At 38.1% G+C, this 14,460-nt stretch overlaps 2 protein-coding genes across 2 annotated transcripts; both read right to left on the bottom strand.

The window, feature by feature from the left end:
• Positions 1–7,480: 7,480 nt before the first annotated feature.
• On the bottom strand, positions 7,481–11,800 carry LOC118207258 (high affinity immunoglobulin gamma Fc receptor IB-like). Its single transcript, XM_035380647.1, has 4 exons — positions 11,665–11,800; positions 11,251–11,547; positions 10,014–10,295; positions 7,481–8,317 (listed from the first exon to the last, which is right to left on the bottom strand). The coding sequence occupies exons 2-4, from the start codon at positions 11,522–11,524 to the stop codon at positions 8,160–8,162; spliced, it is 714 nt and encodes a 237-aa protein (XP_035236538.1). The 5' UTR covers positions 11,525–11,547; positions 11,665–11,800; the 3' UTR covers positions 7,481–8,159.
• Positions 11,801–11,996: 196 nt separating this feature from the next.
• On the bottom strand, positions 11,997–14,215 carry LOC118208053 (Fc receptor-like protein 4). The gene is made up of 4 exons (XM_035382320.1): positions 13,928–14,215; positions 13,141–13,176; positions 12,499–12,792; positions 11,997–12,370 (listed from the first exon to the last, which is right to left on the bottom strand). Exons 1-4 carry the CDS (start codon positions 13,962–13,964, stop codon positions 11,997–11,999), a joined length of 741 nt encoding a protein of 246 aa, XP_035238211.1. The 5' UTR covers positions 13,965–14,215.
• Between the last annotated feature and the right edge of the window lie 245 nt (positions 14,216–14,460).

Here is a 14,460-nt window from a genome sequence, read left to right as displayed (position 1 = left end):
GCTCATTCAATACATATTAGCTAACTGACTATGAGGCCATATTAGCTAACTCACTATGGCACACATAGACATAAAGTTTAATAGGTTTCAAAAATTCATATGTATTAATTGTCTCAACAAACAGTCTCATTGAAGTTTCATAGGTGATACATTGTTTAATCATTGACTGCCAAATAAGCCAATGCAACTTTTTTCTGTTGTTTGATTTATCTCATCGCTAGCTGGCTACCCACAGACTGGTAGCCTGTACAAGTTCTGACTGTTATTCCATCAATTTATGAGGGCTGATTGCTGGTACATAAATGTTTTATACCACCTTTGTTCAGAATGGAACAAAATGAAAAATAATTTCTTCCCAATTCCTGTAAGTAACTGTTATAATTACTTACGAGTGTAAATGATAATGCTAATTTTAGATGGTAATTCATAGTTGGCTGCCACAGAATAGCAAAAGATGAATAAATACCCCATGTGTGACAGTTGGTAGCCCTGTAATAGACTAAAGGTTATGACTGGAGGGCTACTTACATTTGACCATCACTGCGTTGCGCAGGCCCAGAATCTGATGAAGGTGGTGGAGGCATGTGCAAGAGACATAAGAAATAACATGTGGGTCATTAGCACTAAACCGTACCTCTTGGATTAAACAACATTTTTCAAAATTTAGTTCAAATTAAAAAAATAATAAAATTTCAGTTTCAGTTTCTTTGACACCATTGACACCATTATTTATCATCTGGTGTTTGGTTCCTCTTTGCACACACTCTCTCTCTCACTCCGTTCATTAATTGCCTTCTTCTTTCCTGCCTCCCTTCCATTTCTCTCTCTCTCTCTTTCTCAAGATACTGCCTTCTTTTTAGAATTTGCATCACAGCATTCTCTATACTGCCACTGTCTTTCAGTGGCATTAAGAGGTGGCGCCATTCCTAAAAAAAAAACCTGAGTCAATATATATTTCTAATATAATAAATATACCATGTACAATAATACATGCTATACACATTCTAATTGGATAAGACATTAATCCTGTGAATATTGCAGGAGCATTTAAAGAAGCATTTCCAACTCAAATATATTTATTGTAGGTATGTCGTGCAAAGTAGCTATTCCAGTCATGTATAAATTTACTGTAATGACTAGGCCATTACAAAGTGTTATTCAGAGCACCCCAAAAACAATGTTCACCAGCAATAACATCCAGCTTCGAAAACAGCTTCTGAATTGTTTGTGTCTGGGTAGAAAATCGGCTTTGAGTGCTGTAATTTCAGTTTTCAATCTCGATGCTCAATACATGAGAGAGCTAGTAATCTGAGCCACCATATTGGATGTACTCATAGCAGAAAAATCCTTCGGCTTTTCCATTAGAGATGATTGTGCAGGCCAGGAAAGAGACAATTTCCTCAGCGTAGGCATCTTTAACATAAGAACTGCAAAAAAGGGATTCAAACACACCGTATTATCAGAAAAATCAGTAAGAAGCTCATGGGTTAGAGGGAGCACTAGCTCAGCGCACCCATCCCGATGAGCAGGTCATGTGATGTCTCCTGAGTAACCACTCGTAACAAATAGCTAACTGGGTCATTCTACAGAAACGCTCATTTTTTGGAAAAACAAAATGTCTCAAAATGAATTTCATTTTCCTAAATTTAAACTTAGGGTACAATATTAGTAAACATTTTGACTCATGAATCCACACAAATGACAGCTTAATGTATTTTTATTTTTTGTGTATTCACTCAAAGAATGCTTGTGCCATTGTCACTGGTGTTACCCATACCAACAATATTAAAGGCTTTTTAAGAATGTTATTTCTCTGTCTATTCTGCACATATAGTCAGAGATAGATTAGGATAATGATAACGCAAAAAAGAGGAAATTATGCTGTCAGGTGCGTGGGGGTTTAGAACCCAAACGCAGAGTGAGGGGAAAAAAACTCAAAACTCCAACTGGTAGGAACAAAGACTTTACTTAGGAAATCCAGGACAAAAGGGAACAGAAGGCCTCGCAGGGCAACTCTTCAAAAAAACACAAAGTAACTCTACAAAACTCAGGAAACAAAGAAAATCCAAAAATCCAAAAACACGTGGAAAACAGAACATGGGCAGAAACACACGGGGAGCTACTCTCAGGAGGAAACACGCAGGGCAGAAACATGACCAGAAGCACACACAACCAAACACAACCAAGGATGCAGCACCTGAGTCAGGGAGAAGGGAACTTAAATAGACAAGACACTGATGAGAAACAGCAGGGCACAATGCACAATCAGGCCACAGAGAGGGAAGGGAAACGAGACAACCAAAAACCAATAATACAATTAAACAGGGTACAAGCAGGACACAAAACAGAAGTTCCGCCATCTGGCGGCCCAACAAGGAAAGACAGAGACGGAAATACAGAACCATGACATATGCATTTATTTTATTACAATTAGAATTGTGTAAAGTGGGATTGTGTGAAGTTTTCTCATTAGCACCATCATATCTTTGCTATTATAATAACAATATTTGAAGGACAGTGATCAAAATTGAATAATAATGTTCTTAAAATTATCATTTTTGAATAAAGCAACAGTAAATTAATATAAAAACATGTGTACGTCAACTGTAACACTTTTGATTTCGTATGACCAAAAAAAAAAAAACACAGTAACACCAGAGACACAATGAAACACCAGAGACACAAAGAACATTGTTTCATTCAAAATTAATTATATTTATTGGAGATTCAAAATGGCATATTTAATACAAAAGAAAAGTTTATGACTGACACTTTGATGTTTAACAACAGTTCTACATTCATAACCTAGTCGTTACCCAGTTGCCCTTTGATGAACTCCCAGAGTCCCTGTTCAATCTGAACCAATCGTTTGTTTACTGACGCTGGCTTTGGTATTACGCACATGACTTGATCGTCCCTTTACCAGTTAACATCCTCTCTGTTGACACCGTTCCCGTGCATGCACTTCGCCTTCATATTGTGCTCCTCCACCTCCAGGATTATGTCAGGGTAGGGCTGGTCATCATAGTGGAAAACGCACCACTGTCCACTGCGGTGCTGTTCAATGACATCTGGTCTTCTATGTTCCAGAGCTGTCTCTCCTTGTTCCGCAGCCCCTAGGGTAACCTGCTGTAGGTTGTGGCACAAGCAATCAAATACCCCCTCAACAGCCTGGCAGAAGCAATTTATGCCCCTGTATTTCAGGATACCAGGGGAGATGCTAAGGACCTGATGCATCTTCATGGTGCCCATGGTGACATAGTAGGCTGGTCCTATAAATAGAGGACACTCGTGCGGAGGGTCACCCATTAATGGGACCCCCCAAAGTGCACAGACTGGACACTTTTTAGTGTCAATATCATTGGCACAGCCTTGTTTTCTTTTCTGCAAGTAGGCTGCTCTACACTCAGTGTCTGCTCTCCCTGTACAACCTCTGCTTCTCCGCTGCACTCAATCTCGCCATACCTGACAAATGGAACAATAACTACAGGAATTTATTCAAATTAAATGAGTGCTAATGGATGCTATTTGGCTTAATAACTTCTTTAAAAGATTTTACTTATTTACACAAGATTGTTACTGGTGTTACCAGGTGGAGCAGTAACACCAATGACGAGAACAGGTATTTTAGTTTTTTATGTTATCCACTTCATAAATGTAATAGTAATTGATATTGAGCACTGTTAGCACTGAACGCTTAATATTACACCACAAACAGAGCTGGGGACCCAGCCCATACTCGTTCTGCTTCCAAAATCAGTTGGGTCATTCTACACAAACTCCCGCATTCCTGTACCTAGCCTGTGCAGAAAGCATACAATTTAAATTGATTTTGTAGTGATGTGCAATATATATATTTGAATAATGTATGGTGTTCATTGAACAATTAAACCTATTTGAGTCATGCATTGGGCAATATTTGTTTTTCATCAAATATATGTAATTCTAAGTACAATACATTTGCTTGACCCTCCAGTCATATATGGGAGTTTAGGGACATATTTTGAGTAAAAAAATTTTTTTAAAAATTAATTTAAACATCAGCTTTATAAATGGGTTAAAGAAGGGTATGGAACTGAAAACAAATAACCCAGATTCCCACCTTTAATGAGTATGCGGCTTTATGCAATGCAGACATATACTAATATTAATAAATAATCATGCAATAGAAAATCAGTAATGTCAGATATTTGAACTGTTATAATATCAGGACTTGTTTATTCATAGTTGCCCCCCTCTCCCGTTTGTTTTCCCTATGTGTCTGACAGATGCAAATTAGGACCAGCAGGAGCCAGACCCACAACAAAAGTTAACGGTGAGTGCCAGAGGTCGGACTGTATTCTGTTCAAAAGACCACATGCAACTTCAGTTCCCCCTGCTGGTGGAGGAAGTGATTAACAGGAGTGTTAACCCTCCTGAGACCCAATAAACCCAAGTTTTAGTATTTTAGTTTCTTGACATAATGCATGTGTCTTGGATGACAAAAACATTTTGCAGTGAAAATATTTAATTGTCATTGAATGTCCCCTGCAGCACAGTAGTATATACGGTTCTTGACACTAAGACCAGAGACTTCAAGTCCCCTACAGAGAACAAAAATGAATTGCTGAGTCCTGGGAGATTATATGTCACTACATCAGAACGGATGTCCTAAATGCTAAATGTTAGAAGTGCATTTTGAAGTGCGGAAAATTGATCGACCTGCTTCATAAATGTTCTCACCTGTCTTGATTTTAGATGTAGGATCTTCCAGGACGTTTATGGAGGTGATCGAAGGGAGAACAGAAATGTGTAAATATAAAGGAAGAAAAAAGAATGTTTATTGAGTTCACCTGGAGTACAGGTACTTTGTGAGTTCAGAAAGCCAGGTCCTTGACATTGACCCTTTTTGCTCAGAAAAATAAAAATACACTTCTTAGCAAATTACACGACTAAACACTATGTAGAGACGGAACCAGGTATTCGCAGGTATTTATTCTTGGCTGTGTTCTCTATTCTGGTTGCATAAGTATTTGTACCCAATAAATGAGTAAATCACATGAACACTGTATCAAAATGGACACTGTATTAAAATGCACGGATGTTTATTAAAATTCATATTTTCATTCTACACTAGTTTTCGAGGGATGGTGTGTTCATGTCTGTTACTGGTGTCTTTTTTTTCAGAAAGCTATTTTAATGTAGGACTTTAAATGTTTCTTCAAGGCAGTCATTTATCTCCATTACATAACATAATGACGAGAAAAGGCCGTTCAGCACAACAATGCTCACCATTTTCCTGACTACATTAGTGCTCTGATTACCTACAGACTTGATAGTATCGAACACCGTATCAAGCCAAGTCTTGAAAATCCCCCAAGTTTCTGCCTCTATTCAAATCAAGTCAAGTCAAGTCAAAGTTTATTAGTATAGCACATTTACAACAACCACAGTTGACCAATGTGCTGAACAGACTTAAAATACCAAAAAACGAATATAAAATAAATAAAAATAAGAAAAAAAGGAAACAATAGTGTCGGACAAGCAAGGACTAATTAAGAATATGCTTCTTTTCTGAATCCAGCGGTTCCAACAGTCAATGTCCTTGTTAAAATGTTCAGCACTGAATACTGAACCAAGTGATATTGCATGCTAGAACCCCTCACTTAACCTACATGTAAAATATGTTTTATTAGGTTTAATTTAATAATTATGTTTAAAATTAGAATTATCAATTAAATCACCAAATTATTTGATAGGTCAGTCTACAGAAAACTGGTGGAATCAACCAACAAGTCAAAACAAGCTGTATATCAGGTTTTCAGATTAAATAATTTAATTCAATAAGAAACAGTCAATTATATTAATTAATTGAAAACATACATTCTTTATTGAATGCAGGCACACTACTTCTAAATTACACAACAGAAGACATACAGCAAAACTTTAAACAACTAACCTAGAAATACCAGAAAATAGAGAGAGAGAGACGGATAAGAGAGAGAGACAGAGAAACGGATCAGCCAGACCTTGCCAAAGTACCACCCACTTCCAGTATAAGTGCCACAAGGAAACCAGCTACAAGCACACAACCAAGGAACCACCACCAAAAATAAAAAGAGGAAAACTCTTCTTCTTCCAGGCTCTGAAACCAAACGCAACACAACACTTTCTTCCTGTGGAAATCTTAAATACCTTACACAGCATGGCTTGAGGATGTTTTGCCCTTATTGGGTGATGCTGAGTTAAGGTGTAAGGGAAGGGGGGTCAGACTCATTTATGACAAGGACTGGCCTACCTAAAGATTAAAGAGGACATGGGAAAGGGAAATGTTAGGCATGTAGGGTCTCCGACCCCCGATATGGTGTCCTGTGTCATCTGATTTGTCTCTTCGGAGGGGGTGTGACCCATAGATTGTCTGCCTAGATTAGGGTATCAGTGGATTTTATATTGCCCCAACCACATTTGCTTTGATGCTTGTGAAGGGGAGGCCAGGCCACATTCTTATTCACTGATTCCGTCTCTAAGGCCAAAATCTAAACACTACATATCCTACAATAGTAATAAAAGAATTATGGCACAATAGAAGATAAAATCAAGGTGACAAGCTCAACTCAAATTGAATGCCAACGAATACCCGGCCTATTACATGACCTGGCAGGGTATTCCACACATTGACTAATCTCAGGTGTATTCATTTGTGTCGTTAGTGAATGCAGAAGAGAGCTGTTGATGTCTAGTCTTGATTCTAGACTTTGTGATTGCCTTTTGAGATTGTTGTTGGGGTGTGACAACATGAGGAAGACAGCAGTGTCGATGCAAATTAAGCTGGCTGTCATAAGGCTCAGAAATGAAAATCAATCAAAAGACCCGGTGGACCGAGGAAGACCACTGTAGTGGATGACCGGAGAATACTCTCTATGGTGAAGAAAACCCCCCTGACAAGACTTTATTCCAGAACTCTTGGGGTTCTTTTAGGTGCTTTTTAGCAAACTGTAATCTCGCCTTTCTGTCCTTCAGGCTTATCAGTGGTTTTCATCTTGTAGTGTACCCTCTGTAGTCCTGCTGGTGTAGTCTTCTACGTATGGTAGACTTTGACACATCTACACCTGCATCCAGGAGAGTGTTTTTGATCTGTTGGGCTGTTGTCAGGGGGGTTTTCTTCATCATAGAGAGTATTCTCCAGTCATCCACTACAGTAGTCTTCCTCAGTCTACCGGGTCTTTTGACAGAATTGAGTTCACCAGTTGTTTTTTTCTTGTTAATGATGAACCAAACTGTTGACTTGGGCATGCCCAGGGTTTTGTTCCTGACTGATTGATTTTCATTTCTGAGCCTTATGTCTGCACTTCAACCTCATTGTCATTGTATCCTTTCAAACTCAAAGTGCTGGAGTACAGAACCAAAATAACAAAAAATGTGTCACCGTCCAATTAATTATGGTGCTCACTGTTTGTCCCCTCGTTCAGCATTGTCTTGACTTAAACCACAACTTACTGAATCAATCTTTCTGTTTTATTGATCAAGACAACATGATAGTTTAATCACAGTGTTCATTTGTTGTTGAGCTGGGTTTGAAAGTCCAACGTGTGTTTATACAATATGAAAAAAACCTTTTTTCAAAGTTAAGGCAAGTTCCCAAATTTACATTACAGCCATTTAGCAGACACTCTGATCTAGAGCTTCTTTTACACAATTTACATTGCATCCATTTATACAGTTGAATATGTACTGGAGCAATGCAGGTTAAGTACCTTGCTCAAGGACACAATGGCAGTGTCCCACCTGGGAATCAAACCTGTAACCTTTAGGTTACAAGGCCAGTTACCTACCCATGTACTACCCTACCCTACACAAAGAACAGTATGCAGGTGGAAAATGCCAGATATATTATTATCTCTTCTCTAAAATGAGTTGCCCTTCTATTGCTGACATTTATATTTTACACTGATTAGAACTAATGCAATGAACAGGACTGTGTGAGAGAGAACTCTCCCTAATGGCATATCTATGCAAAAACTCCTGTATTTCAAAGCCACGTTTTGCCAGATATTACATGAAGCCTTCAAGCCCCTAAGATGCACATATTTATATATATTTTAGCAAGTCTACTTTAATAAATGATACAATATGTCATGTAATATTTAGTAAAGCAATAACGAAAATAAACTCATTTGTGGTCAGGTATGGTCAGTTTGGTCAGCCAGTTCCTCCCCACTGTGTACCACTTTCCGGCGTGATACCCATCTCCAGAAGGCTGGATTCACAAGGATTGACAGAAAGAGGAGGACTGCCACGCCCACACAGATCCGAACCACATTCTCCACAGCGCGGTAAACTGAGGGAGCAAAAAAACAAAGAAGTCAAGGGTTGAAACAGGCTGTGGGAATATAAACTAGATGCATTTCAGAATTTGGCAACAAATTTTAGTCTGTTCGGACAAGCATTTCACGTACATTTCTGTAACATTAATCAAATACAATCAGACCTAAAACTATTTTGTTACTCTATTATATATCTTTAGTATGCTTTTAATTACCTCACTATCTTATTTGTGTTCTTCTTTTATTATATTAAATTATTATTATTTTATTATTATCCTTTATTATTGTTATTATTATTATTTATTTTATTTATTCATGATTTATTATTTTTATTTGAATTTCTTTGTTTTTTTCTCATTTTATGTGAAGCACTTTGAGCTGCATTTTATGTATGAAAGGTGTTATACAAATACATTATTATTATTATTATTATTATTATTATTATTATTATTATTATTATTATATACACCATATAGACAAAAGTATGTGGACACCTGACAGCCAACATCTCATCTAAAATTATGGGCATTAATATGGAGTTGGTTCACCCTTTGCTTCACTCTTCTGGGAAGGTTTCATATTAGATGTTGGAGCATTGCTGCAGGGACTTGCTTCCATTCAGCCAGAAGAGCATTAGTGAGATTGCGCACTGATTGGGCGATTTGGCCTGGCTCACAGTTGGCTTTCCAATTGATCCCAAAGGTGTTGGATGGGGTTGAGATCAGGGCTCTGTGCAGGCGAGTTAAGTTACACTAATCTCAACAAAACCATTTCTATATGGACCTCGCTGTTTGCCCATGGGAATTATCATGGTGAAACAGGAAAGGGCCTTCCTCAAACTGTTTCCCCAAAGTTGGAAGCACAAAATCACCTAGAATGACATTGTATTAAGATTTACCTTCCCTGGAACTAAGGGGCCTAGGCCAAATCACGAAAAACAGCCGAAGACCAAGCAGTGTCCAGATACTTTTGTTCATATAGTGTATAATTGGAGCCTATTTCTCAGTAAATTATTATGTGCATCTATATGACACAAAAGCCAGCAAAATTATTATTGGCTAACCAACCTTCAGCTGCAACTGAGATATCCAGGTTTCTGAAAAAATAACACCTGAACCATATGAATCTCTGCATTTAATGCTCTTTATGAGACTGTGGTCAGGGTTCTGTCATTTTGTCCTGTCTTATTGAAATGTCCCACCTGTAATGCAAATTTATAGTCATGCTGCAAATTCAGCATCATGCCTTTACATACAGTGCCATCCTAAACAGTTCACATCCCTGATAAAAATGAGCAAAGGCTGTATGAAATAAACAATCCCAATAACGATCAGGGACAATTATACTGGAACAATTATATTGCAGTAGTATAAAATAATACAATTCATTTTTCAGCATGATGCCTTTGCTCCTCCTGAATGAATAATTTTGTAAGGTATTGTATATGTCCTCTTTTTTCTGTCTGTCTTAGTTGTAAATTTATACCATTATTCAGATTCAGAATGGGATTAAACATAAAAAAAATTTTATACAATATAATACATTTAAATTACATTGCATTTTTCTATTTTACATCATAAATCAAAAACAGAGCTCAACTTATATTAGAAATAAGCGACAATGTATGATATGCAAGGGTACAATGGATATGTAAATGGTTTAACTCTTCACTTGTCTGTGATCACAATTATAAATTGCTTCATAACTTACTGATATGGCTTGGCATGAAGCCTTCACTGATGAGGGAGTAGTACGGTCTGTCTGTCCTGTTCCCTCTACATCTATATTCACCATCAGAGGAGCTGTCCCAGAATCCCACTGTGTGCCTCTCTCCAGTGTGGTTTAGTGAGATCTGAGTTCCGTCTCTGTACCACGTGTAGTTCCAGTCAGCAGAAGTAAAGCCCTGAAGCTCACACCTCATTGCTAGAGTGCCTTTAGTGATGAAGACCCCCATCCATCCTTCATCCAGGGTCACTACCGCCTGAGGCAGAGCTGCAAGATCATTCATTGCTTATCATCTAACTCAACGTGTTATACGGGGAAAAAAAGATACAGGACATGGAATCTATAATCCACTAGGCCTTACATTGCATGGTTAATAGCAGAAAGTTACTGTAGTTGGAGTGACAGGTCTCTCTCCCTATCGTGGCACATGATACTAAAAAAAGGGAATTCCTCTTCACATTGGTGGACAGCTGATGAAATTCATTGCCTTCTTAATAGATATATGTAGTGTGCTGTTCTCCAGTTATAATATAACAGAACCATGTTGCTGTTTGACATCAAAGTGAGTAATCGGGCAGGCTTTATAACCAATAGGAGCTTGCGAGTGAACTCATGAACGGAACAATTATCTAGGAATTGTATGCCTAATACTGTATTAGGTTGTTTTAATTATTTTTATAAAATTACTCACCCATTTTGTTTCAGGACTAATAACTCAACAGGTCTGACAACACAATCATGCTCTAAATTGTGTTACCGGGTAAAAACGGTAATAAGCAGCAATTTATTCATCCTATCAACTGGCACCACACAGCCCTGCAGTGAGGGGTAAGGCTGTGATTCTGTGGGTCCAGCACGCTCTCATAAAAAATAACGACTGGGCTTCAGATATATCACAGAAAGTAGTTATATGACATCATTAATTAATTTGCATATTTCAGTGTTATAAGGGAATTAATTTGCATATTTATCCCTGTTCATTATATTCCCATTGTGCATGAGAGGCAGCTGATTGGCAGCTCTCTCTCACTCCTCTTAACTCAATTATGGCACCAATAACTGCCAAATGGTTTTTTTCAAAATCTCAGTCAAGGGAACAGTATTTACTCAGTTAATGTAAGGCAGTGCAAGCCTGACACACACAAAATTGTACATAGTGGCAAAGAGTTTGCAGTTGAAATGTATCAGTTTACTGTGGACATGCAAAATAAATCATACTTACCTCGTACAGTCAATGTAGCAGAGCTGCCAATCAGAGAGTGTACAGATGCTCTCCTTGTAAGTTCTCCTCTGCAGGTGTACAGTCCAGCATGTGACTGATCAGCAGAGAGGATTGTGTATGTGTCTTCATTTACACTGCTGGAGTCAGCTTTGTCTACAGGAAGCTCCCGTCCATCTCTATACCATTTATACTTCCACTCTGCAGAGCTGCCATGAATTACACATCTCAGAGTCACTGTTTCATCGGGGAAGACCTCTGTCCATCCAGACTGCATGATCAGATATGTTTGAGCTAATACTGTAAATCAATACAATTTTAATTATGAACTGAAAATATCATGAAACACTCATGTTTTTATCAAATTATTAAAGCACATGAATCAAATCCATATTCTACTATTTTAATCATTCTCACCAGATATTTCTAAAGTCAGAGGATCACTGTAGTCTGAGTAAAAAGGTTTTCTTCCTCTTGCAGCTCTACAGCGGTACTCTCCACTGTGGGCCAGAGCAGCACCGCTGATGGTGAAACTGGACCCATCAGTCCTGCTGCTGTCAGTGTTGGGCACAGTGTGTCTCAGTGTGTCTTTGTACCAGAGATACTCCCAGCCAGCAGGATCTCCCCCAAACCCACAGCTCAGGGTGACTCTCTCTCCTGTGTACATCGCTCTACTGGGGGGATTCTGGGTAATAACAGGCCTTGGTTTTTTACCTGATAAAGGTAAAGCATGTGCTCAGTCTCATTTCTTAGCATTCATAAACATTGACAGTCTTCATCACATTCCAGATCATATGGGTAAGGACTGAAGAAACCCTCCCAAACTCACCAGACACATTTAACACAAGTGTTCCTGGGAAAGAGTGGATCACAGGGTTTTGTCCTCGTTCACCCTGACACAAGTACTCTCCACTGTCTGACTCTCTTACAGATTGCAGGATGTGCTTTTGTTGGCTTTCAGTACTGCGGGCATACAGGCTCTCTAATCTTCCCTGGGTGTTTCTGCTCCATGAATATCTCCAGCCAGACGCTTTCCTGATGTCACAAGCTAAGCTAACAGCTTCTCCTGTGAACATCACTGAGGCTGGGGGATCTGTGACTATGACAGTCTGAGGATGATCACCTGAAATGGAGATAGGAACATTGAAGAGATGTTGTTTTAACGTTTTATTTCATATCATTTTTTGAAGCAAAAAACTAAAAACATAGAACCACTATTTGAGGCGAGTAATTTTCAATTACACTACTCACCAGAGACTATTATGGTATGGATGTTACTGAAAGCTCGCTCATTTCCTTTTACAGCTTCACACTGATACTTTCCGCTCTGTCTCTGTTCCACAGCACTTAGGACCAACACAGACACAGAGCCGTTACTACTGGAGGCTTTAAGTTGTGTTACACTCCCCTGTCTGTGTCTGATCCACAATAATGTCCATCCCTCAGATTCAATAACCTGACAGGTGAGAGTAATTGTCTCTCCTGGGAACACATCTGGCCATGGAGGATTAGCAGTCAGACGAACAGCAGGACTTGACTGTGCAGCTGAAAGAGTTATAAAAAACAGAATCAAACTGTTTTACAATGCAGAGTTTAGTTTAATACATAGTATCAATGCACATACCGTATGGTTTCTACTTCTAAATTAAAATTAAAATGAACTACATTACATTTTCTGAATGCACATTTTTCCTAAATGTAACCTAAATATTTCCTCATATTTTTGCATTATTAATATTGCAACAACAAACTTTGAGTCTGTCAGAAAGAATGGGTTTTGGAAAGTTGTCATGATCTTTATGAATTCTGGTTTATAATTGCTGTGCGTGTTCCACGAAACAAATGCGTGGTAATTATGTCGAAACATAGATCTTAGGAATTTAATATCTATACCTTTCTGAACACCAAAAAACACCAGTGCTGTTGCATCTGAAACAGGAAGAAAGCAATGTAAATTGCAATATCTGATCCAGTGTGAATGAATGTTTGTATAAAATGATTTTATTTTCACATTAAAAACACACCTTTTTTTGCAAACTTGGACTGATTTTAATTAAACATTGCTGTATAATGTCCCATTTTTTAGTAGCTAAGTGTTCTTGATAGTATGCAATTTTCACTCACTCCATCTTTCATGCACTATGGTAACTTAATAAGTTCAGACCAGTTCAGCAATTATTGAAATATGATTGTTCAGACACAAGAGACAGTCATACATTTGAAAATACATGTTGCCAGTTTTCATAAAGTTTTCTGTGAAGATTGAACATCTTTAATAATATTGTTCAGTCAAATTCACAGACAATCACATGCAATCACAATAATACACAGCAGGACTACAGTACATATGTATATGGAAGCATTGCATGACCTATCATATCATGATCAGTAAGATTCAAGGCATAATATATAAAATCATAATAATGTCACTTTAGTCAGTCTTAACCATACATGTATTCTTTCATTTATTTCACCACGTCTACATGTTCACATGAAATGTAGATTTCTTTATTTAACCAGGAAAAACCCCATTGAGATCTAAATTGTTTTGCAAGGGGGACCTGACATAAAACACAAAGTTATGAAGTTACACAAGACAGTAGACAAACAACAAATCAGTTACAAACATCAAATGGAGAAAGAGACAGCAGTGCAACAGTAAACACAAAGTTTTACTTACAAATTGGAAAGCGCAGAAATGTCTCATGAGGCTTCATTCTTGCTTTAGACAGAGAAGTACATTGCCTACGCTGTGGTCATCGCAGCTGCCTCTATTATTAGGTAGGACGAAAAGTAGGACGCTTGTGGTGGAGAATTTTGAAGAAAAAAAACAACGAACAAAAAAAAACCTATATCCTCTTTCACTCTGCACACATTTTCCGCTTGGTTGCTTGATGCGACAGTGCCCGACCACACGGCCTTTAATCGTTTCATCGCAGCCGTTTTTGAGATCTGCTGCTGGTGTATCTCACTGATTGTGCCACGGTAAAAATAAATTAACACGTTACCAGAGCAACCACTTCGGAAAAAGAGCTGTGAGAACGGTCTCTAACAGAGTTTGCGGTCTGTAAAAACAGTGCGAAGTGCTAACAGTGTTTAACATCACATTTATGTTCATTTTTGTTGAACAGTCTATAGTCACCTTGAACTACATATAAAAATATATGACATTACACTGTTTGACTGTCTGTTTCTCACACACACACATACACA

This window comes from Anguilla anguilla, chromosome 11 (assembly GCF_013347855.1).
Source record: "Anguilla anguilla isolate fAngAng1 chromosome 11, fAngAng1.pri, whole genome shotgun sequence".
Lineage (NCBI taxonomy): Eukaryota > Metazoa > Chordata > Actinopteri > Anguilliformes > Anguillidae > Anguilla > Anguilla anguilla.
Note: the sequence above shows the minus strand (reverse complement) of the source record. Positions and strands in the feature narration are given on the sequence as shown.